Genomic DNA, 26,318 nt, shown 5'->3' with positions numbered 1-26,318 from the left:
AGGTCTACAAAGTGTTCTCACTACCATCTAGTGGTGTTAGTAAGTGGAAGTTTTATTGTGCCCATTTTATAGAAGTGGAAAAGTGAGGCTCTGTGAAATGAAGTGACTTGTCCATGTTTATAAAACGAATATCAGTCTGAGGCAAGATCATCACCAGTTCCTGCAAACTCCAATCTATTAGACTCCAAGTCCACCACTCTATTTACTCTATTTGAGATTTTTAAAAACAGAATAAAACATTTCTTTCTTATTCCTGTATATCCAAAGACTATTGAGGATACCAAAAGGTGTCATTAGGGAAAATAAGATGCTCTGGTAAAGTGGAAGGGAAGAGACTGTATGCTTTATTGGCATCCCCATAATGCCAAGAGAACTAGGAAAAGGCCCCCAGCATAAAGGGCAGATCCTCTGTGGAGGATTTATTAGAAGACATGGACAGGTTTGCAATTTGCACTTTTAGGGAGAGTATTCACATCAATAACATGGCAGATATACTGTAGCATAAAAGGACCATTCTCTGGACATGACCTTCCTCATTTGTAAGATGAAGAGATTGAACTAGATGGTCTCCAAGGACTATTCTGGCTTCTAGTCTTTCCTTATTTACTGATGTGCTGGAAAAATATCGCTGGAAGTTTCATTAGGTAGTACCCTCTCCTATCTAATTGCCTTTATCTATGACAAATTAAGAAACGATCTATCTGCCTTTATCTAAAAAGTAAAAAACTCCTTCCTCTCTATGGAGCATCAGTCCTTGGGGGTGGGGTTGTTGGGGGGTGGCAGGGAGTATTAAAGAGCAATGAGCTGGCTCCTAATGGATTCTTAGAGAAGTGTAAGACACCTGGGAATGATTAAGTGCCATCCCACCTACTGAATACTAAAAGTATTGTGGGAATGCAGTGGGACTCCAAGAAATCTAACCATCCCAACCCCCCAAGGAATACTTGAACTTTCCTGGGGAGGGGAAGCTCTGTCTCCCACCTCAGAAATGGGTGCTGCCCAGCACAATCCTGGTACTCTGATCAGCAATACCCAGGTCTGCAAGATGATATGCAGGGTATGGATGGATGCTGCATATCCTATGGCACCCCATTATTCAAAGATCCTCTCCCAGTTATCTTATCCTTCCCTCCTCTTTGTTTTGTAAACATACAAAAAACCGGGTCTTCTCTCACTCAAGTGGGACAGCTTTTTATAGTGATCTGCGCCCGCCCCCAGCCATGTATTCCTTTCTCCTAATAAATCTCTTTATTTTACAAGATTTGTGATGAGCCTTCAATTCTTTGGGTAAGCTAGCCCCTGGATCCAGGTAGCAGGTCTCCCCAACAAAAGCTCACAGCCTCCACATGTTTCAGATGTGTATCAGCAGGTATTACGAAACAGATTGTAGGAACTCTTTCTAAAGGGTTTAGTTCTGATGTCAAGAAGTGACAATGTTGTAGCACTTGGGGGTTGATTTATCAAACTGAATATTTCATTATTATCTTATAAAAATAAGATCTCAAGTTTGCCAAATCTTGTACAATTTCATTTTTTAGAAATCAAAAATGTCATGGGGATCATGAAAAAAAACTGAGGAAACTGAACAAGTGTAACAAAGATTGATAGCTCACCTTATCTCATCTCCAGGAGGAATGTAAATGTGAATTCTACAATAGTAAATTCATAAAGCTTTACTCTAAATTTTTATTAGTAAGAATAGATTATTGGCAAAGCTGACAAAATAGGGATAATCAATGTTGGAAAAGTTGGGGAAAGTGGTATAGTATTTGTTGGTGGATATGAATCAGCACAGCCATTCTGTAAGGCAACTTAAAATTATGAGATTGAAATATTTGGCATATACAAAAAAGTCCTGTATATAACTAAATGGAACAGTAGCATTTATGGTATCAAAGAACTTGAAGGAAAGCGTCTGCTCATTGATTGAAAAACAGTCAAATTGTAGTATGTGAATGGAATGGAATATTATTATGCTGTTAGAAATGTCATGGGGTACAGAGCACCCCAGAAGTTCTCTGGGGCACACCAAGGAAGCTTCTCCTTGAGAAACTAAACCAGAGGACAGATAACGCCTAGAGAGATAAACTGAACCAAATCGGACTGAGCTAGCTTGGGATTCCTACCCTTCATTCTGGTCTCCCTTACCCTGGGGAGATAAGTTTGGGTGTGGCTTCGGCCTTTGTGTTCTGAAGAGGGATCCGTAGCCACCCCTCACCCAATTCCCCCAGCTACCACCAGTGGGGGATGGTCCTCTCTCACTAAAGGAACTTTTCACGGGCAGATGGTCCACCCCCATCAGTCCTCTATAAAAGTACCTTCCAGTCTCCTGTTCGAGGAGATTTGGTACTTCTGAGCCATGTGCTTTATGCCGAATCTCCCCATGAAAAGTCCAAGGATTTCTTTCATGGTTTCCCTCCCCCCACCCTTCCCTTCCCTTGCTCCTAAATAAACCATCACCTTATTCTAACTACGTTTTGTGTGCAAGAGGGTGTAATTCTTTAAAGAGGAATTCCCAAGAACCCCAACCCTAATCCAATCTGTACTCCATTTTCCCACCATATCAGAAATGAGTATGAGGAATACAAAGAAACATTGGAAAGTTTCTTAAGTGAACAGATGCAAAGTAAAGTAAATAGAGCCAGGAAAACAATCTCCATGATGATTATAATATAAATGGTAAGAACCACAAAAACAATCAAAAATAAATGTAAAGTTTTAAAGAACAAGTTTGGCCCCAAAGAAGATACATGAGAATATGCCTCCCCCACTCCTTTGCAGAGGTAGGTGTAATCATGTGGAACATTGCATATTATATAATGTATGTATGTATGTGGGTATTTATAAATATACATTTGATGTAATTGGTTTTCCTATCTTAAAAAAAAAGAAAAGAAATTGTTATAAGGAATGAATCTGGGAGGAGTGATAGGGAAAGATATGAAGAAAACTATGGCTATATAGAAACAACATATCAATAAAAACCATTTTAAATAAAAAAGCATTTTAGACTATCAACAACCATAAGATGACTCCAAATTACTACTAATATAAATGCAAATTAGAAAGGGAAGGAAAAAGCATTTATATAGTGCCTGCTATGTGCTAGGTACTTTGCTAAACACTTTTCCCCCAACAAACATGATCACATTTGCTCCTCAAAACAACCCTGCAAGGTAGGTGCAACTATTATCCCCATTTCACAGTTAAGGAAACTAAGGTAAACAGAGGGTAAGTAATTTGCCCAGGTCACATAGCCAGTACATGTCTGGAGCTATATTTAAACTCAGGTCTTCCTGACTCCAGGCCCAGGACTCTATCCACTGTACCACCCACCAGCTGCCTCCTATAAAATCTCAAGATTTACCTCATACTCAGAAAGTTGGTTAAGATGGTGGATGATGGTACACTTACTACCCATGTCTTGTGGTTAACAGTGGAAAAAGTCCATGTTGGAAGGTTGTTAGCAAGCACACTAATGGCTACCAGTTCATTGGTGGAACAATGAATTGGACCCACTGTTCTGGAAAACAATTTGGAATTATTCAAGAAAAATCAATAAACTATACATAAGCTCACAACTCCTCTTAAACCCTCTCTTTCATTGTAGAGAACCTGTACTTTTAGTCACTCAGGTTCTCAACCAGGGAGAGTGTTCTTTCCCTTTCCCCCCACTCCCCATATTCAATTGACTTGCTAATTTTAGTCAGTTTTTACCTCCAAATCTATCATATCCATCTCCTTTGCTCTAATTAAATGGGCGTCAGTAGAATTCGTCACTTCTAACCTGGACCATTGCAATAGCTTCCTAATTGATCTCTCTTTCTAAAGTCTCTCTCCTCTCCAATCCATCTTCCACACAGCTGCCAATGCAATTTTCCTGAAGCACAGGTCTGAAAACATAACTCACCTACTCAGGAAGTTTCAGTGATTCCCTTTTGCCTCTTTGATAAAATACAAGCACGTTGTTTCACATTTAAAGGCTTCCACAGGCTGGTTCCAGCCTGTTTTCTCAGGTTTACTGCACATCATTACCCCCAACATACTCTACGTTCCAGTCCAAACTGGCCTGCTTGTTATAAACAAGTCTCAATCTCCCTCTCAACGGGGGATCTATTCCCCATGCCTGAAATGAGCTCCCTCTTCTGGCTAATGGAATTCCTTGCTTCATTCAAAGAAGGAGGAGGAGGAGGAAACAAGCATTTTATTAAGTGCTTACTATGTACCAAGCACTGAGCTAAATCTTTTATAAATGTTATCTCAGCTGATCAGTTTAAGTACTACTTGATCTCCCAGATCTCCACAGGATTCCTTTCCTAACAGTTAATGCTCCCTACCTCAGAAATCATTTTGTATTTCATTTGGATATATTTTGTATTCACACACACATACACACACACACGTATATGCATATATGTGTGTGTGTGTGTGTGTGTGTGTGTGTGTGTGTGTGTGTGTGTGTTATTTCCCCAACAGAACGTAAGATTCTTTAGGTCAGAGACTCTTGTTTTCATCTTGGTATTCTGTGTGCCCAACACAATTCAAGGCATTTGGTATAGGCATCTACATGGCACAGTGGATTTAACACTGCCCTTCCAATTGGGAGACTTCAATTCAAACCCTGTCTCAGACCCTTACTATTTGACCTGAGGCGAGTCACTTAATCTCTGTCATTCCTCGCCTGTAAAATAGGAAAAAAAATAACACCTCCTGGGGGCAGCCAGGTGGCGAAGTGGATAAAGCACCAGCCCTGGAGTCCGGAGGACCTGAGTTCAAACCTGACCACAGACACTTGACACTTACTAGTTGTGTGACCCTGGGCAAGTCACTTAACCCTTGCTGCCCTGCAAAAAGAAAAAAAAAATAGCACCTCCTTCCCAGGGTTATTATGAGGACCAAATGAGATAATATTTGTAAAGCACTTTGTAAATCTCAAAGCACTAAATAAATGCTGATTATTGTAGTAGGCATGCTCACTGATTGATTGATTTGACCCAGAGATCTCTTTGAGGCATATACTCCAACGAGGTAGAGAGAGAAATAAAAACCCTATATATACACCAAAAGATTTGTAGAAACACTTTCCAAAGTAGTAAACAACCACAACAAAAACTCCATTAAAAACAAAGCAAATGTCCTTAGATTGGGGAATATCTGCAGAAACTGTGTGGCATAGTAATGTTAGAGAAAATAAATGGAGAATGTGAAAAATTCAGAAAACATGGAAAGATCCCTTTTGAATTAATGCAGTCAAAGAAATAGAAACACACACAGAAAAATATACACAATGAGTGCAATTCTATAAACAAACACTAACATGACGCCAAATAATAAGTAATTGTAATGACCAATCCTGGACACTGAGAGGAGATAAGGAAACACTTCCCTTCCTTTAGTAGAGTCATGGGACAATTTAAGGGACCTTTAGGGACTATCTAGAAATGATTGTGATATAAAAAACAAAAAGCATCAATACATTTTTTTAAAAAAATCTAAACACTCTAGGCTAATGTAATCAAACCAACTGTCTTAGAAAAAAGCTCATGAGTGGGTTGAGAGACTAAAAAATTGAGTAATAGAACAATGGACATATAATGACTTTTAGAAGTCTTGTATTTATATCAAAATAATTTTAATTTTTAATACTTTTGGTAAAGATATTTTCTTTAAAAAGTATAGATTCTGCCCCACAAAAAAGTATAGATTCTTTTGTAGCCTACTAAAATAATAACTGTCATTTATGGAATTCATAGATTATCTCATTTGAAAATTAAATAATTCTGTTAAGTAGATTTATGGATATTACTTTCCCATTTCCTCAGCTGAGGAAACTGAGGCTTACAGAAGTAGAAGTGACTTGTCCAACTTCTCTGTGTCCACAAGATAGTATTTCTAGGTGGGATTTGAGCCCAAGTTTTTCTGAATCCAAATCCAATCTCTTCTTGCTCAGTGGAAAGCATCCTAGATTTAGTCATCATATGGGAGTTCATATTCCCCATCTGCCATGACCTTGGGCAAATCAATCTCACTGGTCCTTACTTTCCTCAACTATAAAAATGAAGGGATTAGAGTGGGTGACCTCCAAGGTCATTTACAACTCTAAATATACAGAGCCTATGATCTAGAACCAAATAAGAAACCAAAAATCAAGATAAAATCCAGTTCTTGAATAGATTTGCTTTAGAAATTATGCAAATCTACTAAAAGGGACTTTAAATTTTCTGTTTCTAGATCACTGCAAAAGATAGTTCAGGACCTAGAGAGCTATACATGCATGAGAAGTTACACAGGAAAAGGGTCTTCAATCTGACAAAAAGGAGTCTTTCCTATCAAAAAGCACCATTATCCAATGTTATGTTCATCCCATTTGTCGTAGAGGTAACAGGACACTGGCACAAGTTGACTGATGACAAGGCTTCCATGAGACAAAGGGTGAAGCAGGGTGGAGCACCTAGTTAGTCATACCGAAGGTTCCTATTTTAACCAATTATTCTGCCTAACTAGGTTCTAGGCTGAGATGTTTCTAGCTGCTAAAGGCCTGCAATTATGCCTGGGCCCTCTGCTCTGGAACACAGCATCAGTTGTCCCACTGTACTTACTGTTCTTCCAGGAAAGAAAAGAAAGAAAAAAAAGGAAATGTCCAGGAAAAGATTCAGGAAATATTTAGAACTAAAGAGAAGGGACAGCAGGAGCTTAGGGAGGCAAAAGATTTATGAACGAGTTATTTTTTCCTACACAGAGGTGAAAGGCAAGGCTTTAGAGACATCCTTATGTATAACATTTTTGCTGCATTAAACTATAGTCAATTCCTTTTCCTTTATACTACTGGCTATAGCAGAGAAATAATAAATCAGGCCTCAGTGTGAGTAAGCAAGTCTAGCTTAGAGGAAGTAAGATGTTGGTGGGTGGATAAATGCTGGGAATAAAGAGGAGAAGGAGTCACTACCAACGAGATAGCCCAAGGGTGCAAGTGTGCCAAACAGAGGAAAGCATTTAAAAGTGAAAGAGAGCATAGACCACCTGGAAGCTCTTTGCAGTCCACAGATGTCTGCTTTCTTCCTGAAAGACTGCTTCAGCTCCTCTAAGAGGAAGCTCCACCCAGCAACCTGACAAGCCAAAGGGGAGGGACTTGGGAAAACTGAAGCGAAAGCAGCTGATTTTTTCCCCCTAGGAAATGAGAGAAAGGTAACACTTTCATCCTTCCATCCAACAGAAACCTTGCAATCCCTTCCCCCAAAAAACCTACCGTGAGAAAACATACAAAAGGATAAATTTATTGTTTAGGAGGAGGAAAAATGTCAAAGAGATTAAGGGCGATTTAGTCATTAAAAAGGGAATTCTGCATTTGTGCAATTAAATCAGATTTTAACCCACAATAAACAGCAAACATCATTTAATGTAACCCATGGCCAGCTATGTATACAAATCAAGTGCTGAAAATTCCATAACATTAGCTTAAACACATAGACATATGCAAAACCTGGTCAAAAGCTGGTTTTATTTAACATTTCACATCTGTAACATAATAAGGTTGTGTCCAATTCATCCTACACATAACTGCCAAAGTAATTTTCCTAAAGTGTAGTTTTGACCATGTCACCCCTCCACTCAATAAAATCCAATGGTACCTTATTGCATCTAGAATAAAATATAAACTCCTCTGGTTTTTAAAGCCCTACATAACTGAGCCCCAACCCGTTTTTCCAACCTTATTGTATATTATTTCCTTTCCAGCAAACTACAGGCCACTCAAACTGGTCTTCTTCCTGTTCTTTATACTCCAACACTTCCATTTTATGTCACTAGTCTTTGACAATGACTGTCCCCCACACCTGAAATGCACCCCTCCTTCACCTCTGTCACTTAGAATCTCTAGTTTCTTTCAAAACTCTATTCAAACACCACCTTCTACATGAAGCCTTTCCTGACTGTTCCACCCTAAGCAGGAATGCCCCAATGCCCCCCATAACACACACACACACACACACACACACACAATTTTCCTTGTAATTATTTGTAAATATTTTGTATATATTTATTTATGCACTCGTTGCCTTCCCAGGTAGAATGTAAGTTCCTTGGAAGCTGGGACTGTTTAATTTTTGTCTTTGTATACCCAACATGCTTAGCACAGTGCCTGGCAGATAGTAGACACTTATTAAATGGTGACTAATTGTGAACTGCTTTAAAAGGGATAACATGGATAGGACAGCTAAGTGGATAGAGTCAGTACAACCTGAGTTCAAATCTGACCTGACACTTATTAACTATGTGACTTTAGGCAATTAATGAATTTAATTTAAATTTCATTTCATTTTTTAAAAAAGAGGGACTACATGGGTGATGTGGTACAAAAAGGGCTGAATTTGGAATTAAAGGACTATGGGTGGTTCAAATCTCAGTTCTGTCACTTGCTATCTTTGTGACTTTGAGCAAGTCACAACCTCTCTGAGCCTCAGGCCATTCATCTATCAAATAAGCACCTTGGACTTTAGGATATCTTCTAGCTCTAAATATAACTATGAACAAGAACAGTGGAAGAAGTAAGAAAATATACCCAAAGTTTAAAAAAAAAAAAGTGGTCAAGCACCATAGAAATATATTTGGTTTGGTTTGTCCTCGGTGCTTTCACTGCTTACGATGTGTGTCATCTCACAATAGTTCCCAACTTTGTCTCATGTGTCTTAACTAGACAAGGGGTGTTATTCTTTTATCTGCAGTACTTTTACAGCATGTGATGGAAGATAAAACAAAACCAGTCATCAAACTTTAGGATTTGGAGAGACTTTAGAGATGATAAAATTCAAGCTTCTTTTTCCGTCCCCCTCCCCCCCCAGGAGGAAACGTTTTTAATTTCTCAAATCATTTAAAAAGTTACAATATTCCCAATAAATATCATCCAGTATATAGAGTTTTGAAACAATTGTGTCAGAGGAATGAGGGATAACAGAGAGATCCCTGAGTGCTTCACCTGGGGAATGTGAAAAGGCCTCAAGCACAGTGGGATTTATGAGAGGATATGGAAGATAATTATTCAGAATGAGGAAGTATAGATGGGTTGTTATCCCCACTGAAGTATAGGGACCAGTTTTTAATTGGGGAGTGTTAGCTAGGCGGCTCACCGCAATATTGGGACAAGGAAGGAGACCGGCAGCCTCCCTCAAAACAGAGCAGCATTTATTTAACAAGAATAAACTTAAAAAAACACAAACAGGATCAGTAGGATCAAGGGAAAGGAAATAAAATGGGGAAAGGGAAATGATACAACCTGAACAACAACACCGCCCAGGAATCAGCTGAGAACACACAGCAGCTTCCTGTCGCCTTCCAGCTTCATGCTAGAATGGTGGAAAACCTCCCTTCTTTCCAGCAGACCCCAGGCTGACCACACATAGCCCCCAGCCAATGGGATGGCTGCTCTGATAGTCACATGACTGCCCTTACTAGGCTTCCAATCATTATAATTTTGCCAGGCCCATGTAGGTGTCGGCAAGTGGTACTGATGTGAGGTGCCAGCGCCATGGCAACGGCTACAACCAGTGAGTAGAGCACCATGCAGTTTGTGGAGCCCCAGGCCGGTGCCTGCACTGAGGGTTTTTTTAATTCTAGCCAAAAGATGGGGTCATGAAAACCTCAAATAAGAATTAATTCTTTACAGAAGGAAGGAGTTCCCATATGACTGAAATGGTAGTTTGTCAAAGAAATAAAAACCTATTTTCAAAGTTTTTTGCAAAAAAAAAAAAAGTAAATTAAACTTAGGAGAAGCCATCATAAAACCTTATGCCAAATATTGCTATTGATCAAATGAGTGGTGAAAAGTGTATCTAATGCTATTTGCATACCTTAAAGTGTTCTTCAGTCAACCCAACAAACATTTATTCATGGATCAATTAATAAGCATCTACTTGGGACCTACTATGTGCCAGATCCCATGCTAGCTTGGTAGAGTCACGTACAGAATTGAAATAGACTCTACGTCTAGGATCAAGAAGCTTATATTTTACATATAGATGAGTTGTTGTTTGTCCTTCCTTCTCTAAGAGGTCCATGACATCTGGGTGATATCAAAACTTGCAGTAAACTGGATTTAAGTGAGGGAGGGCTGTGCAAAGTCACCAGCTTCATTCTCTCCCCAGAGCCATCTGGGTCTAGTGGCAAGATATATATCAGGATGACTGGAGATGGCCCTGGAAGTTTAAAGCGATTGGGGTTGTGACTAGCCCAAGAGTCTGAGATGAGATTTGAACTCAGGTCCTCTTGACTCCAAGGCCAACGCTGTATCCACTGTGCTACCTAGCTGCCCCAGAAAAGATGGTAGAAAGGGAGTAGTAGGAGTTACGGGGTAGATGGCAAGATACTAGCAGTGGCTCAGCCCTGGGATCTTGGTGAATTACTAGATAGAATAAAGCACATTCTGGGGGGTCTGGGACAAGCTAAATAGTGAGAGATGAGGTAAGAATTGATTCATCGACTTTTATATACAGGCAGTTCTACCCAGTCAGTCTCCAAAATGAATGGATTAACTCTTCCAAGGAGATACCTACTATGAATACCAAGACAAAATGAAAAAGAATCCCTGCTCTCAAGGAGTTTACCTTCTATGTATATACTTATAATAGGGACTGGTACATGTACAAAATGTCTCCCACATAGGAACATCTGGAGAGCCTGCTGATGGAAAGTTGTGTTGACTTGTAATGGTAGTGCCTTAAGAAACTTTGGAACTAGTTTAGGCATTCTGTAACTGGCTTGGTTTTGCTAATAATATGGTTAGGACAAACCTTTTCAAGTGCCTGTATCTGAAAATAGTGTTGCCCTTAATAGACTCTAGTCAACCAGAGTCTTGGCCAAGGTATTAGGGAAAAATGTTTGGACTTTTGTTGCTGCTATGTCTTTAGACTAAATAGCCTTTTGTGCAAACCAATTAATATTAAGTAGTTAAATGGAAGTGGAATGCTAGTCACTTATAGCCAACAGTAAGGGAAAACACTACCAGTAAGGCGTGAAATTGATAGCATCAGAGAAGAGATATTCCAAAAGAAACATCTCAAACCCTTCGGGGATATTCTGAGGTAGGAATGTAGCTAGCCTTGTTCTGGAATAGAGCATACTTGCTATACAAATATGTTGTTTGGTTATTTTTCAGTCATGTTTGACTCTTCCTGATCCCATTTGGGGTTTTCATGACAAAGATACTGGAGTGGTTTGCCATTTCCTTCTCATGCTCATTTTATAGACAAGGAAATTTGGCCAAACAGGGTTAAATGACTTGCCCAAGTCATATAACTGCTAAGTGTCTGAGGTCAAATTAGGAAGACTCATCTTCCTACCTTCAGGTCTGGGGCTCTATCCAATGTGATACTTTTCTTTGTCTTTATTTTTTTTTTGTGGGGTGATGAGGGTTAAGTGACTTGCCCAGGGTCTTACAGCTAGTAAGTGTCAAGTGTCTGAGGAAGGATTTGAACTCAGGTCCTCCTGAATCCAGGGCTGTTGCTTTATCCACTGTGCCACTTAGCTGCCCCATATTTCTCACTAATGTTTTTTTAAAAAATCATACTAGGGGCAGCTAGGTGGCACAGTGGATAGAGCACCGGCCTTGGAGTCAGGAGGACCTGAGTTCAAATCCAGCCTCAGACACTTAACACTTACTAGCTGTGTGACCCTGGGCAAGTCACTTAACCCCAATTGCCTCACTAAAAAAAAATTTAAAAAAAAATCATACTAAGCTAGAAAATGTATCTAAAAAACTTCAAATTGAAATTATTAAAAATTAATTACCAGGGGTAGCTAGATGGCGCAGTGGATAAAGCACCGGCCCTGGATTCGGGAGTACCTGAGTTCAAATTTGGCCTCAGACACTTAACACTTAATAGCTGTGTGACCCTGGGCAAGTCACTTAACCCCAATTGCCTCACCAAAAAAAATTAATTACCTGTGACAAGATGGGTAGCATATAGTTTACAAGCTGCTGCTGCATGGCACAATACCCTGCATCATATATGTTTTTATTTTATGTTTTTATTTTTATTTTTTAAATATTTATTTATTTATTTTTGGTGAGGCAAATTGGGGTTAAGTGACTTGCCCAGGGTCACACAGCTAGTAAGTGTTAAGTGTCTGAGGTCGGATTTGAACTCAGGTACTCCCGAATCCAGGGCCGGTGCTTTATCCACTGCACCATCTAGCTGCCCCAATATATGTTTTTAAATACTTATATACATTTTTCTTCTTAATATTATTTTTTTGGTAAGACCATGCTTTAAAGATTGCCCTTTTCTTTCTTTCTTTCTTTCTTTCTTTCTTTCTTTCTTTCTTTCTTTCTTTCTTTCTTTCTTTCTTTCTTTCTTTCTTTCTTTCTTTCTTTCTTTCTTCTTTCTTTCTTTCTTTCTTTCTTTTTCTTTCTCTTTCTTTCTTCTTTCTTTCTCTTTCTTTCTTTCTTTCTTTCTTTCTTTCTTTCTTTCTTTCTTTCTTTCTTTCTTTTTCTTTCTTTCTTCCTTCCTTCCTTCCTTCCTTTTCTTTTCTTTTCTTTTTTTGCAGGGCAATGAGGGTAAAGTGACTTTCCCAGGGTCACACAGTTAGTAAGTGTGAAGTGTTTGAGGCAGGATTTGAACTCAGGTCTTCCTGAATCCAAGGCCAGTGCTTTATCCATTGTGCCACCTAAAAGATTGCCCTTCTTAAAGAATTTTCATTACTTTCACCCACCTTGCACATTCAGAAATCAGAAAAATTAATCAAATATACCATAAGAATTTTGGAAAACCTTAAAGATTGGTAATGGAAAGCACAAATCTCAAGATGCAGAGTTGATTAGGTCATATAAGTCGAAAACAATCCATTTAATAAAAATAATAAATGTAATGCTCTTCTATTAATATATTTCTAGAAAATATAATTTGACATGTGAATTTATGTCTTTTATCATATAGAAATAATGATAAAAGCATTTTTAATTATTTTGATTTATGAAAACCATTTACTTGGCCCTATGAAGACCTAGCTTCACCATGGGTATCCAGTGGGAAAAAGTCTATTATTCAAGTGAAATGATAAAATGAATTTTTTTTTTTTTTTTTTTTTGCGGGGCAATGAGGGTTAAGTGACTTGCCCAGGGTCACACAGCTAGTAAGTGTTAAGTGTCTGAGGCCGGATTTGAACTCAGGTATACTCCTGAATCCAGGGCCGGTGCTTTAACCACTAAAATGAAATTTTTTAAACAATGTTTTTCTACATTTTTTGATAATGTAGAATCAAACAATGTTCAATCCCTACAACTATACAAAAAGCTGAAAAGATAGCATGATTGCTGTGAGAAGTGCTAAAGTCAAAAGACATTTCAGTTTGTGAATATAATTGGAATGGGAGTGAGAAATACTTTTTTTTTTTTTGGTGAGACAATGGGGGTTAAGTGACTTGCCTAGGGTCACACAGCTAGTAAGTGTTAAGTGTCTGAGGTTGAATTTGAACTCGGGTCCTCCTGACTTCAGGGCTAGTGCTCTATCCTATCCACTGTGCCACCTAGCTGCCCCCCAGAAATACTTTTAACAGTAGATCACAGGGGCAGCTAGGTGGCGCAGTGCACCAGCCCTGGATTCAGGAGGACCTGAGTTCAAATCAGACCTCAGACATTTGATACTTACTAGCTATGTGACCCCGGGCAAGTCACTTAACCCCAATTGCCTCACCAAAAAAACAAAAAACAAAAAACAGTAGATCACATATCACATTTAGTAACAATACATTTATTGGAAAAAGAACCAGCAGATTTAGATGCAATTCCATTTGTCAAGCCATGGTTGAATTGCAACCATAGTTTGGTTACAAATACAAATTTAGAAAAAATCAATAAAAACCTTCTGGGAGAATCAATTAGCTATATACATACATATATACACATATGTACATATATATGTTATATAATTTACAAAAATATTATTGTATAATTTATTATTATTATTTGTAGATTACCTGCTACACATTCTTTGTATCAGTAAAAATGCATAATAAGCTTCATGTACTAACTCTGAAAAGCCAGTTGTTAAACATTTACCAGTACACCACTGGAGGCAAACATGGTCTCTGGAGTTCTACCTCTGATCCTGCTATTTTAGCTGGAGAGAGAAAGGCAGAGCAGGGACAGGTGAAGATGTTTAGGATGGATGGCTGTGAAGTATGGTCTGAGGTATGTACATACAGGGCCATTCCTAGAGTTCTGGAGACCCTGTCTATTTAAACAATTTGATTAAAATGTTCAAAACACTGTTGTCAGATATTTCAACTCAGATTGTTTTTGAACCTCTGATGATAAGGATACTTGAGATCTCCTGGGGGATAGCTCCACAGTAGAGGCCCAGTTTGCCCTGCTGTACAGGTAGTACTGTTTAGATATAATGGTTTGTGAGTAAGTGAATACAATGCCAGTCAAGATATCTCAGTTCCAAGGAAGAGTTCCAAAAATGAGTGCAATTAACTCATCCAAGGAGGAAGACTTGGTTTCTAAATGGTTGGTTTGGAAGATACTGTTCCAGGTGGAAGGAGAGGGCACAGCAGCAGGGCAAATAGCAAAGATGTCAATAGTGGATAGTCAGATAACCAATGCTAAAAGCACAATACAACAGAACAAACATTTATTAAGTACTACGTTTTGCAAATCACTAGAGTAAGGACAAACTCAATCTAGATAAGACAGAACCTATACTCTCAAGGTGCTTCTAATAAATTTAGAGAGTAAATGTAGAGTATGAATAGATATGAACTCCATTTCCTACCACACATTCATGGTACTGAAAATATGCCATGTAAGTTTAAACCAGTAAAAATGGGCAAGCAAAACAAAATCATTTGTTTGTTTGGATATACTATATGATTCATGATCACAAAAACCAAAGTATTCAAGTGCAGTAATAGAATTCCAATTCCAGACACTCATTTCATTCATATAAAGAACACCTACCATTTATTTCCAGTGGTGTCAAAGTGTAAACAAACGCTATTTAATTTGAATTGGTGGAAAATGTATCATCTCATTTTTCTGTAAATGAAAAGAATAGCAATAAATGAGCATATGCAGCTATTTGTTTAATGCCAAGCTGACTGTCATGAATCTTTATTTGAATTAAATGGACATGAAAGCTGTATCAGCTGAGAAGTACTTTTATTTGCTGAGCAAAATCATCTAAGGACATTCTTGTTAATATTTGAATATTTCTTGCTTTAACTTTGTGGTAAAAATTATTTGTGGTAAAGATTAATATTCCCATTTTTAGCTAACTCATTTGGGAGGGGCCACATCTGGCCCACCCTGAGGTTACGTATGCTACTTAACTGAGAAGGAGAACTCTCCATAGGCAGTTTTTGAAGGACCTCCCCTTTTGGGGAAGGAAAGATTGAACCCTCCCTGAAGGAAGGGGGAGGGCTGCTTCCAGAATGCTAGGCTTCTTCCGGAATGCAAGCTCACTCTTGGGTCTCTCTGTCTGGCGACTCCCCTTGTGGTGGCCCATGTTCGTTCTGTCTTGGTGTGGGTGTGAGCAACTGTAGACTGTCAGAGGTCGGTGCGTTAATTATGGAAAACCCTAAACTCCTTTGAACTAGCTTAATTGGGAACAGTCTGGGCAGTGAATAGGTTAAGCTTAGAGTTAAGAATATTTATCTGTATTTCTATTTTCCTATTTCCTTATCTTTGATTTTTTATTAGTTTCACCTTTGTTGGTTAATTAATTCCCAAGTAATAAAATCTGATCCTTTTGTGAACTAAAACTTAGAGGCTCCTTTCTTATTGGCCTGGGAGAAGTATCTAAAAAGGGCAGTTCAGAGGGGAGGGTGAACCTAAAAGGTCCCTCATATTTCCGGGACCCCAGTATTAAGGCGAGTCACTCAAAAAATGCTCTGTATATCAAATTTTGGCCCTTACAACTTCAATAATTCAGATAGATACCATTTGGATTCTAGGACCTTATTTCTAAGAGGACATCCCTACTTGGTCTATCATCATTAAAAACTCATTTTCTGGGGCAGCTAGATGGCACAGTGGTTAAAGCACCGGCCCTGAATTCAGGAGTACCTGAGTTCAAATCCGGCCTCAGACACTTGACACTTACTAGCTGTGTGACCCTGGGCAAGTCACTTAACCCCCATTGCCTGAAAAACAAACAAACAAACAAAAAACAAACAAAAACTCATTTTCTAGACCCAAACTCATCAATAGGTAGAAGTTGCAAAAAGGCAAAGTTAGGCTTAATGTCAGGAAAAACTTCCTAATAATTGGAGCTGTCCAAAAGTGCAACGGGCTGCCTTAAGGGGTTGTGTCTTCTTTCTCACTGGAGGTCTTCAAGCAAAGGAGGGTGATTGCTTTGGCGGCATGTTGTAGAAAAGATTTTTATTATTTAGGTACAGGTTGGACAAGATGGCCATTGAGGTGATTTCCAACTCTGAGTCTGGGATTTTATGCTTTATTATCATCCCCCTCTCTTTCTGGATATGCCAATATTTTCTATCAATGGCAAAGTCACTAAAGTGCAATTCAGATTCCACCTGTCCTTTTGGGGGGGGGGGCAGGGCAATGAGGGTTAAGTGACTTGCCTAAGGTCAAACAGCTAGTGTCAAGTGTCTGAGGCTGGATTTGAACTCAGGTCCTCCTGACTCCAGGGCCGGTGTTCTATCCACTGTGCCACCTAGCTGCCCCCAGATTCCACCTGTCTCATGAAAATTTTTAGCTTTATGCCATGGCAATCTCTTCCCTTTCATTTCTGATTTCATTTTATTTTCTTTTAAAAATGTATCAAGGGGGCCTGGGCAAGTCACTTAACCCTCATTGTCCCGCAAAAAACAAACAAATAAATAAATGTATCAATATATTTTTGTTTTGACACAGCAGACACTAACAAAATACATTCCCTGGAACTTTTAATTTATTGATTAATAGAAAAACAAATGTGTCCTTTAGCACCAAGATTATGATACTCAGACTGATCACAGTATTTGAGTAATGCACCAGTTTTGTTGCCTCTTCAGATTGACTCTATTGACGTTGTTGTGACTGTGTGTTTTTTGACTCTGACTTCTTCACTCTGCATCACTTCAAGCAAGTTTTCCCACATCTCTAATTTCTCATATTTTTTTCATTCTTTATGGCACAGTAATATTCTATTATGTTCATATGCCATAATTTGCTTAATCATTAACCAAGCATTAGAATTCTTTCTCTTTTAGAATTTCTATTCTGCATCATTTAGCAATTTATTATAGTGTCTTATTCTTTAATTACTTCATGTATGTTTCACTTCTCCACCCAGACTATAATGTCCTTAAGGATAAATACTACATTTTACAATTCTTTACAATACTGCCCACTTGGTTTTGCTCCTTTGGCTTTCTCCATCATGTCCCAGGAATGTCTTCATCCTACAAGATCACACCAACCCTGGAACTCAAACCTCATCAATACCAGGTGCCCCTGGAGCCCCTCTGAATGGAGGGCAGAGCTCAGAGCCTCCTCCCATAACCTCTGTTTAAAAAGAAGGTACACAACTCAAATATCTCTTCATATCCAACTGGATTGCATTCCTTAGTATTTTCCTCATCCCTTCCTCCCCCTCGCCAAGTGTTGCTGTTCAGCTATTGTTTTTTCAGTTGTGTCCAACTCTTCGTGACCCCATTTAGAGTTTTCTTGGCAAAGATACTGGAATGATTTGCCATTTCCTTCCCCAGCTCATTTTACGGATGTGAAATGGAAGCAAACAGGGTTAAGTGACTTACCTAGGATCACACAGCTAGTAAGTGTCTGAAGCCAGATTTTAATTCAGGAAGATGTCTTCCTAACTCCAGGCCTGGCACTCTATGCACTCTGCCACCTAACTGCCCCCGCAAAGTATCTTCCCTCCTTTTAGTTTCCTTTTATTTATTGTCTTCCCTTATTTGATTGTAAGCTTGAGAGAAGGTGTTGCCTTTCTTTCTGGTATTTGTATTCCCAGAGCATAGTACAGTGTCTGGGGCAAAAACTGTTTATTGACTAATTTCTTTTGAACCCCATCGTACCTAGAACAGGAAAAGGTCCATAAGGGATATAGGGATCTCTCTCTCTCTCTGTCTCTCTCTCTCTCTATATATATATGAAACATAACTCATAGTTTATATATGGAATATATCCGAATTCATAGACACCAAAAATATTTCAAAATCTGCTTTTCAGAAAGAATTAAATTGTACATAGGAAATAGTTGTTATAGAAATTTTTAGCAACAAACCAAAAAGGTATCAATAATAACTCATAATTATGTATCAGACTAGGCAAGTTATTAATACTACCATTTTACATTTAAATGAGGAAACCAAAGCTAAAGAGGTTTAAGTGACTTCTCCAGAATTATACAAGGTGGACATTGGATGCAAACATAGGTTTTCTGTTTTCAAGCTTTCTACTCTAGTACCTAAAGATGCCTCTCTGCATAACAGAGAATCAATAAAACTATTGATTAGTCGAACTTAGGATCAGATTTTCATAAATTGTTTCAGGTTATGGTTTCTTATCTGTTAAATTCTATCTCAAACATTAATTGAAGATTCAGATTTAGACAAAAGTATCATAAAAAGTATAATCCTCGGGGGCAGCTAGGTGGCACAGTGGATAAAGCATTGGCCCTGGATTCAGGAAGACCGGAGTTCAAATCCGGCCTCGGACACTTGACACTTACTAGCTGTGTGACACTGGGCAAGTCACTAAACCCTCATTGCCTTGCAAAAAAAAAAAAGTATAATACTACCTGAAAAGTTCTGTGAGGTGAGTACATCTTCAGTGTAGCTATGTGTTAACCAATGTGGGTGCTTCTTCCAAAGTTTCTCTCTGGCAGCTTAGATAACACTGTTCATGTTCTTCTGCAAGTCCCTCATAGATCAACTCAATTTACTGGATATCTTCTCTTGCTCCATTATTAAACAGAGTAAAGGGGGGGAAAGAAGGCAGAAGATGCTAAGAACCACATAATTTCTAGATGATAAATGAGAATTTAACCATTGGAATTTCTTTTCCCTTCAAAGAATAAGTATATTTCCATTATAATTGCTGATGCCTGGCCTGGAGATATACAATTATGTACTATCCCAAGTTTCAGGAAGAAAAAGACACAGGGAAAGGGGAGACAGAGGAGAGGGAAATGTCTAGGAAGGAAGGTCCTTCTCTGCTTGGCCCAAGTAAGTGGAAGTAAGTGATTCCAAGGATTCTATCCCTCTCTCCTTGATGGTTGAGAGGGAGACAATGAGGAGTACACAGTCAAGTGTCTTCCACAACCACACCTGTGTGATACTGATAAGGAAACTGAGAATTGGCTAGGTTAAATGATTTGTCCAAAGTCACCTGATCACTAGGTTTCTAAGCCTAGAATGGACTCCAAATTCATCTTGAGGGCTTGACCTCAAAAGGGTCAAATTCTCTGGTTTATTAATGCTTCCAGGGGCAGCTAGGTGGTGCAGTAGATAAAGCACTAGCCCTGGAGTCAGGAGGACCTGAGTTCAAATATAGCCTCAGACACTCAACACTTAGCTGTGTGACTCTAGGCAAGTCATTTAACCCTCACTGTCCTGAAAAAAAAAAAGTAATATTAATGCTTCCACCTGGAATGCTCCAGAAAAATTTCTAAAATAAAGTTTAGGTATAGCTCATGTCTAGGATCTCAAAAGTACAAGGTTTCCTCTCACAAAAGTAGTCAGTGTACAATATGAGTATCAAGTTTTTCACCAAAGAAAACAAAAGAATTCACAAGTATTTGCATAACAAATACAAGAAAAATAAAATTCTTGTATAGCCCATTATACTCATTATATTTCATCTAGATCCTTCGTTGGACTACTGCACAGATATTTTCAATTTACCTCAGACTTATATCATCTAAACAACTCAAAGCAATTATCCTGGACGTTTGGTAAAGTCCAGATTTTCTGACCCCTCATTGAATGGCTTTTGTTTTTCATCTCCAGGTTGATCTTGATGGTATTTCTCTTCTCCAGGAATTGTACTGTTTGAACAAAACTTTTTTCCCTGTAAAGCAGCTATTAAGTTCTGGAACTAAGGAGATGTCAAACTCAGGGTTGACATATGTTGAAACCTCAGTGTGGAAGGGATAACAGTAATCAACAGAGGGAAGGTACTAGAATACAGAGGAAATGAGAAAGTCTTCCTGTAGAAGATAGGATTTTAACTGGAAGTTGAAGAAAGCCTTGGAAGCCAGGAGTCAGAGATGAGATGGGCAAATATTCTGGACATGAGGGATAGCCAATCAAGGTTGGGAGATGGAATGTTTTGTTTGTGAAACATCAAGGAGGACAGTGTCACTGGATGGCAGAGTATGTGTGTGTGTGTGTGTAGGAGGGGTGTGTTGGGGGTGGGGAAGTGTAAGAAATAAGACTGAAAAGGTAGGAAGGACAGGTTACAAAGGGCTTTGAACACCAAACAGGATTTTGTATTTGATCCTGTAGGTGATAGGGAACCATTAGAATTTACTGAATGGAGGTGGGAGGGTGGAGTTGACATAGTTGGATTTAAATTTTAGGAAAATAACTTTGGAGGTTGAATGGATTATGGACTAGATGCTTGTGGCAGGTAGACCAACTAGCAGGTTATTGTAATAGTCCAGGTATGAGATGAGGGCACGTACCAGAGTGAGTGGCAGTGTCACCAATCTAACAATCACCCAGGCTTGCAGCTTCATTGTCGCTGTCGTCATCGTCATTATTTACATAGCAATTTAAGATTTACAGAGACCTGTACATATAGTATTTCATTTGCTCCTCATAACATTAGGAAGTAGGTGCTATAATTATCTCCATTTTACAGATGAGAACATTGAGGCTGAGAGGTTAAGTGCTCAAGTTCCCCATAGGTAGTCAGAGACTGAGGCAGTATTTGAACTCAGTTCTTCCTAACTCTAATTCCAGCATTCTATCCGCAGCGTTATTCTCCCTGGCAAGGCTCCAAAGATATTATATGACACCTCCCCCAACTCCTTTGTAGAGGTGGGAGGTCCTGGAATGTGAAACAGTGGACAAATTTTTAGATTATTTTTCGACATATTGATCGATTTTGTCCATTTTTTTTCTTTAAAATATTCTTTCTTCTATGGGATGAGTATTTCGGAGAAGTAAACGAATGATCTCAATAAAAATATATATATTTAAAATAATGGCACTGAGCAGCCTTCCATTCTCAGGAAGAGAGTCTATGATTCCGACCTGCAGAACTCGCAGACGCTCCCTCTGTCTCCCTCCCAACTCAACTGGCTACGGTCCAATGAGAGTCTCGCTTTCCACCCCGCCCCCTTCCCCAGCCCGCTAGATGCTGCGGCTAGGAGGAGGAGGGGAGAGGCTTCGCAGGGGCGTCACGCAGGCGCTGGCGTGGTGACGCCAATGCGGCGTCGCCGTCTCCAAGGAGCGGAGCCCGTCGCCGGTTTTGAAGTGGCGCGGGGCAGACGGGCGGGGGCTCTGGCGGCGGCCTGATCCATCTCAGCTGGTGACCTATCGGTGTCCCGCGCCTTCAGCCCTCCGGGAGCTTAGAATTCGGGCCTCGGCCCTGCGCCGGCCTAGTTAGCTCTGCCCAGCCTCGTCGGGGACGTGCGGGCCGGGCCGGGCCGGGGCCGAAGCTCGGAGAACTACAGGGAGGCCGAGGCCGCGGCTCGTTGTCCCCCGAACCTCATCGCTGTGTCATCTCGATCGCTCTCTCTTTTTCTTTTTCTTTTTCCCCTTTTCTTTTCTTTTTTTTTCTGGGCAGCCCCAAGTTGCGTTGTCACTGGAAGGGGGGAAGAGAGAGACCGCTAAAACTGCACCGAAATGGCCACAGAGCTCGACTTTCTGAGAGACCAAAGTAAGCCAGCGGGTTCGGGGTTTGGGGGTCTAGGGGTGTGGCGTCTACTGTGTCCGGCGCGGAGCAAGGCCCAGTTTCAGAGGGGATCATGGATTGTCAGAGGCCAAGGGACTTTAGACACCCTCCTTTTGCAGAGAAGGAAACGGAGGCCCAGAGAAGGAGCAGTGACTTGCTCCAGGGTCACGCACCGATAAATAAAAAGCCCTGTGGATTGGAGCTGGGTCCAAATCCAGTGCCTTTTACGTTGTATATAGTAGTGTGGCACTGTGGACTTTATTCCTGCAATTGGGTTCAATTTTTTAAAAAAATCAACCGGGAGGACTGTAAGACACGGATGTAGAACTAGAAGCTACCCTAGTGATCATCTAGTTCATTTTCCTTTTTTTTTTTAAACTGAGGAAGAAACTGAGGCCTAGGGAGGAGGAGGAGTGACATCCAGTAAAGAGCAGAATTGGTACCTCAGTTCTCTGCCTCCAAGTCCACTGCCCTTTCCCCACTTCACTAGAGGGCAGTGTGGCTTAGCAAGGAGAGCCCTGGCCTTGGAAACAAGACCTGGTTTCAAATCCCGCTGCTGACACTAGCTAGCTCTGTGACCGTGGACAAGTCATTTTCCCCTCATCTGTAAAGTAGGGATAGTAATTCTGGTTTTTCCTACCTCACTGGGCTGTGATTGATACTCAAGTGGACAAATGTATGTATGCATGTGTGCGTGCATGCCAAGAAGAATTGAAGTACTTAATGTACAAAGTGCTGGGGATACAGAGATAAAAATTAAATAGCTTTTGCCTTCAAGGTACTTATTTTCTATTGCAGCAAAATAATATGTATACACACAATTTGAGGAGACAGAGAGGATACCTAGTAATGGGGTGGGGGGGTGTCTGAAAAGACTTTGCAAGGAAGGCGCTGGGGCAGTGCTTTTGCGGGAAGCTGGGAATTCTGTAGGTGGAAGAGAGGCCTGGAGAAAACACTTTACAAACTCTAAATTGCTACATAAATGTTATTTATTGCGCCATGTTGCCATGTTGCTTTTAGATTTTTAAAATATCAACTGGAAGAACCTTAGACTATTGATAGAGAGCTAGAAGACCTTAGTGATTATTATCTCCTACTCATTTTACAGAGAAACAAATTGAGGCTCAGAAAGAGGAAATGACTTAGTACTTACTTCCACAGATAAAATGTTTTAAAGTTGACAAAGCCCAGAGTAGTGATTTAAACTCAGGTTTAAATCCAAATACCATCTTGCATTTGTTATTGAATTGCCAGTTAATAGTTATTGACAATGCCTGCTGGGTTGCATGGTTGAATTAGTAGAAAACTGTTTTCATTTGTGTACTGAAAAATTGTTGAATGCATTCAACTGAATACATGCAGGATTAGTGAATATTAGGTTTCAAGACAACACTTACCACTCTCCTAGACATTTAAACATTTTTATGCTTTTCTGAGGACCTTTTGCTATTTTATTTTGTGTTTTTTCCCCAATCTTAATGGTATTTTATTTTATTTTCCAGTTAACATGTAAAGATAGTTTTCAACATTTGTTTTTATAAAATTTTTGAGTTCTAAATTTTTCTCCTTCCCCCCTCCCCAAGACAGTAAGCAATCTGATATAGGTTACATATGTACAATCACATTAAACATATTTCTGCATTAGTCATATTGTGAAAGAAGAATCAGAACAAAAGGGAAAAACATCAAGAAACAAAAAAACAAAAAAAGTAGAAATAGTATGTTCAACCTGCATTCAGATTTCACAGTTTTTTTCTGGATGTGGAGAGACCTTTTGCTATTTTGAAGACAGAGAAGGGCTATAAGTAAAGAAGGATTTTTGAGGCAGCAGTTAATTAGTATACAGCTCTATATGTTTATTTAGTAGCAATTTAGTGAGTACCAGTTAAAGCATGTTACTAAACCAGAAATATGCTAGGATTTACAAAGAAATATGTCGCTTACAGTTTATTTGGGGAGACAAGATTCAAATGTTAATCAAATGAGCATTATGTAATTAACTACTAGATGAGCAGCACAGATCATAGGTGCTTTTGGAGTTTAGGGGATCAAGAAATGACTGGCTGCAAGAGGAGGTAGGTCTTGGATTGGACCTTGAAGGATGATATAAGCAAAGGATTGGACATCATGATGTGAGTGTGTCAAACTGAATAGACTTACTGGATGGTATAGAAAGTTAGTGTTGAAAGCAGGAAAAAAGGTTGGAAAAATATAGGCTTTATGGAAAGCCATGAATGTAAAACTAGGGATTTTATCTTAATGATAACAAGATGCTGTTGAAAGTTTTTAAATGGGAGAGTTAAAAGTAGTGTTTCATGTAGTAGTATATAGGATGGATTGGATATGATACATAGACTGTTGTGATAATCTAGGTTTAAGATAAGAGGCAAGGCAAGTCATGCCAGCTAGTCATCAAGCATTTACTAAGTACCTCCGTTGTGCCAGACATAGCGCCAAGTGTTAGGGATACAAAGAAAGGGAAAACCAGTCCCTGCCCTCACGGAGCTTACAATCTAATTTAGGGATGGTGGGGTGGCATAGAAACAGCCATGTATAAAAATGTTATATGTGTATGTATATTATATTTTATATAGAAAGGGGCACTAGCATTAAGTGGGGAGTAAGAGGGGAGAAAGGCTTTTTGCAAAAGGTGGGATTTTAGCCAAGATTTAAAGGAAACCAGGGAAACCATACAAGAGGACATTCTAGGAATGGGGGTTAGCCAGTGAAAATGATTGGGATGGGGCAGCTAGGTGGCGCAGTGGATAAAGCACAGGCCCTGGATTCAGGAGGACCTGAGTTCAAATTTGGCCTCAGACACTTGACACGGTGTGACCCTGGGCAAGTCACTTAACCCTCATTGCCCCGCCGGCGCCCCCCCCCCCCCAAAAAAAAATGATTGGGAGATGAAGAATCTTGGAAGAGGAACAGTAAAAAGGCCAGTTCTGTTGGATCATAGAAAACATGGAGGAAAGTAAAAAGGAAGAAGACTCAAAACGTAGGAAGGGGCCAGGTTATAATGGACTTAAAAATTCAAAGAAGACTATATATTTGATCCTGGAGATAATAGGAAGCCACTGGAGTTTATTGGATAGGGGAGTGATGTGGTCAGACCTGTGTTTTAGGGAGGTTAGGATGATATCTGAATGGAGGAGAGACTGTAGAGGAGAGGGGTTTGAGGCAGAGACACCAACCAGAAGCAGCGTGTTGCAGGACAAATCATGCCGGATTTGGAGTCAAGACCTGGAGTTGAAATTCTGGATCTGCTACTGTCTACCAGTGTGGCCTTGGGTGTCCCTTAACCTTCCAAACTTCAGCTTCCTCAGCCTTGGACTAGTTGACCCAAATCTATGCTTCTATTGTATGATCCCCTCCAATTAGATAGTTTCAGCAAGAAAGAAATATTTAAAAGATATTTTGAGTGGTTATAGGCAGACATTCAAAATGAACTATTTTGAAGGTGTGGGCCTTGAGTAATACAGGGTTTTGTGTAATAGGAAGCAAAAAAAAGAAGATTTTCATTTTAAGGTGTGGAAAAATATTTATATATGTGTATGCATGTATATATGTGTGTGTGTATTTGGGGGGGGGGTGAGGCAATTGGGGTTAAGTGACTTGCCCAGGGTCACACAGCTAGTAAGTGTCAAGTGTCTGAGGCCGGATTTGAACTCAGGTCCTCCTGAATTCAGGGTCAGTGCTCTATCACCGTGCCACTTAGCTGCCCCCAATAATTCCAACTCCAGCTCTCTGCTTATTTAGACCCAAATACAGTATTCCATTTCCCGCCTCTACTATGCCTATTTTTTGTGGGGGCAATGAGGGTTAAGTGACTTGCCCAGGGTCACACAGCTAGTAAATGTTAAGTGTCTGAGGCTGGATTTGAACTCAGGTCCTCCTGAATCCAGGGTCAGTGCTTTATCTACTGCGCCACTTAGCTGCCCTATTTGTGTGTGTATATATCTGTGCAGTTTCAAGGGGCTTGGGGAGGAAAGTGTTACACTTTGACATGAACAGACTTTCTCTTTCAAACTTGACAACTAAAATGCATTTATTTTTATACTTACTCTTAAAAAAAAAAGCTATTTAATAGTATTCTTTCCATGCTTATTTCCTTTTGACTTCTCTAGGAAAAAAAGCTACCCAGGGAGAAAGTATAGTTAGTATATTATATTCTGCAGTGAGAGAGTTGGATTAGGCTTAGCAAAAGTTCCAGGCCAAGAAAATATCAAGGATAGCTAGGAGATTGATGTAGTAATTATGGTGAGACTGGAAAATTTAGATGAAAGATGAAAATAAATAATTTAACCAATATTAAATATATATAATGTACAATGCATATATATGTGCTTATATATATATGTGTATATATGTATACACATATACACACATGCAGACATATACTTTATTTTCAAGGAACTTTCAATCTAATGAGGAAAAGACTATGGACACTACTTCTTCA

At 39.5% G+C, this 26,318-nt stretch overlaps 2 protein-coding genes across 6 annotated transcripts in view; one reads left to right on the top strand and one right to left on the bottom strand.

The window, feature by feature from the left end:
- The window catches only part of C6H4orf33 (chromosome 6 C4orf33 homolog), a 33,147-nt gene extending 26,054 nt beyond the window's left edge, over positions 1–7,093 (bottom strand). The window contains exon 1 of one of the 2 annotated variants that reach the window (XM_043972532.1): positions 7,021–7,093. The gene's annotated coding sequence lies outside the window, so the exon portion shown is untranslated. Of the gene's footprint in view, positions 1–3,910; positions 4,025–7,020 lie in introns of those variants that run through there. The other variant, XM_043972531.1, reaches the window with a different exon arrangement.
- A 14,313-nt stretch (positions 7,094–21,406) lies between these two features.
- The window catches only part of SCLT1 (sodium channel and clathrin linker 1), a 219,654-nt gene continuing 214,742 nt past the window's right edge, over positions 21,407–26,318 (top strand). For all 4 annotated transcript variants that reach the window (XM_043973395.1, XM_043973393.1, XM_043973396.1 and 1 more), the window contains exon 1: positions 21,407–21,844. Coding sequence is in view for 1 of the 4 variants with exons in the window: in XM_043973393.1 (XP_043829328.1) it covers positions 21,811–21,844 (34 nt within the window). In the remaining 3 variants the exon portion in view is untranslated. The remainder of the gene's footprint in view (positions 21,845–26,318) is intronic.

Source organism: Dromiciops gliroides, chromosome 6, assembly GCF_019393635.1.
Source record: "Dromiciops gliroides isolate mDroGli1 chromosome 6, mDroGli1.pri, whole genome shotgun sequence".
NCBI classification, from domain to species: Eukaryota; Metazoa; Chordata; class Mammalia; order Microbiotheria; family Microbiotheriidae; genus Dromiciops; species Dromiciops gliroides.
Note: the sequence above shows the minus strand (reverse complement) of the source record. Positions and strands in the feature narration are given on the sequence as shown.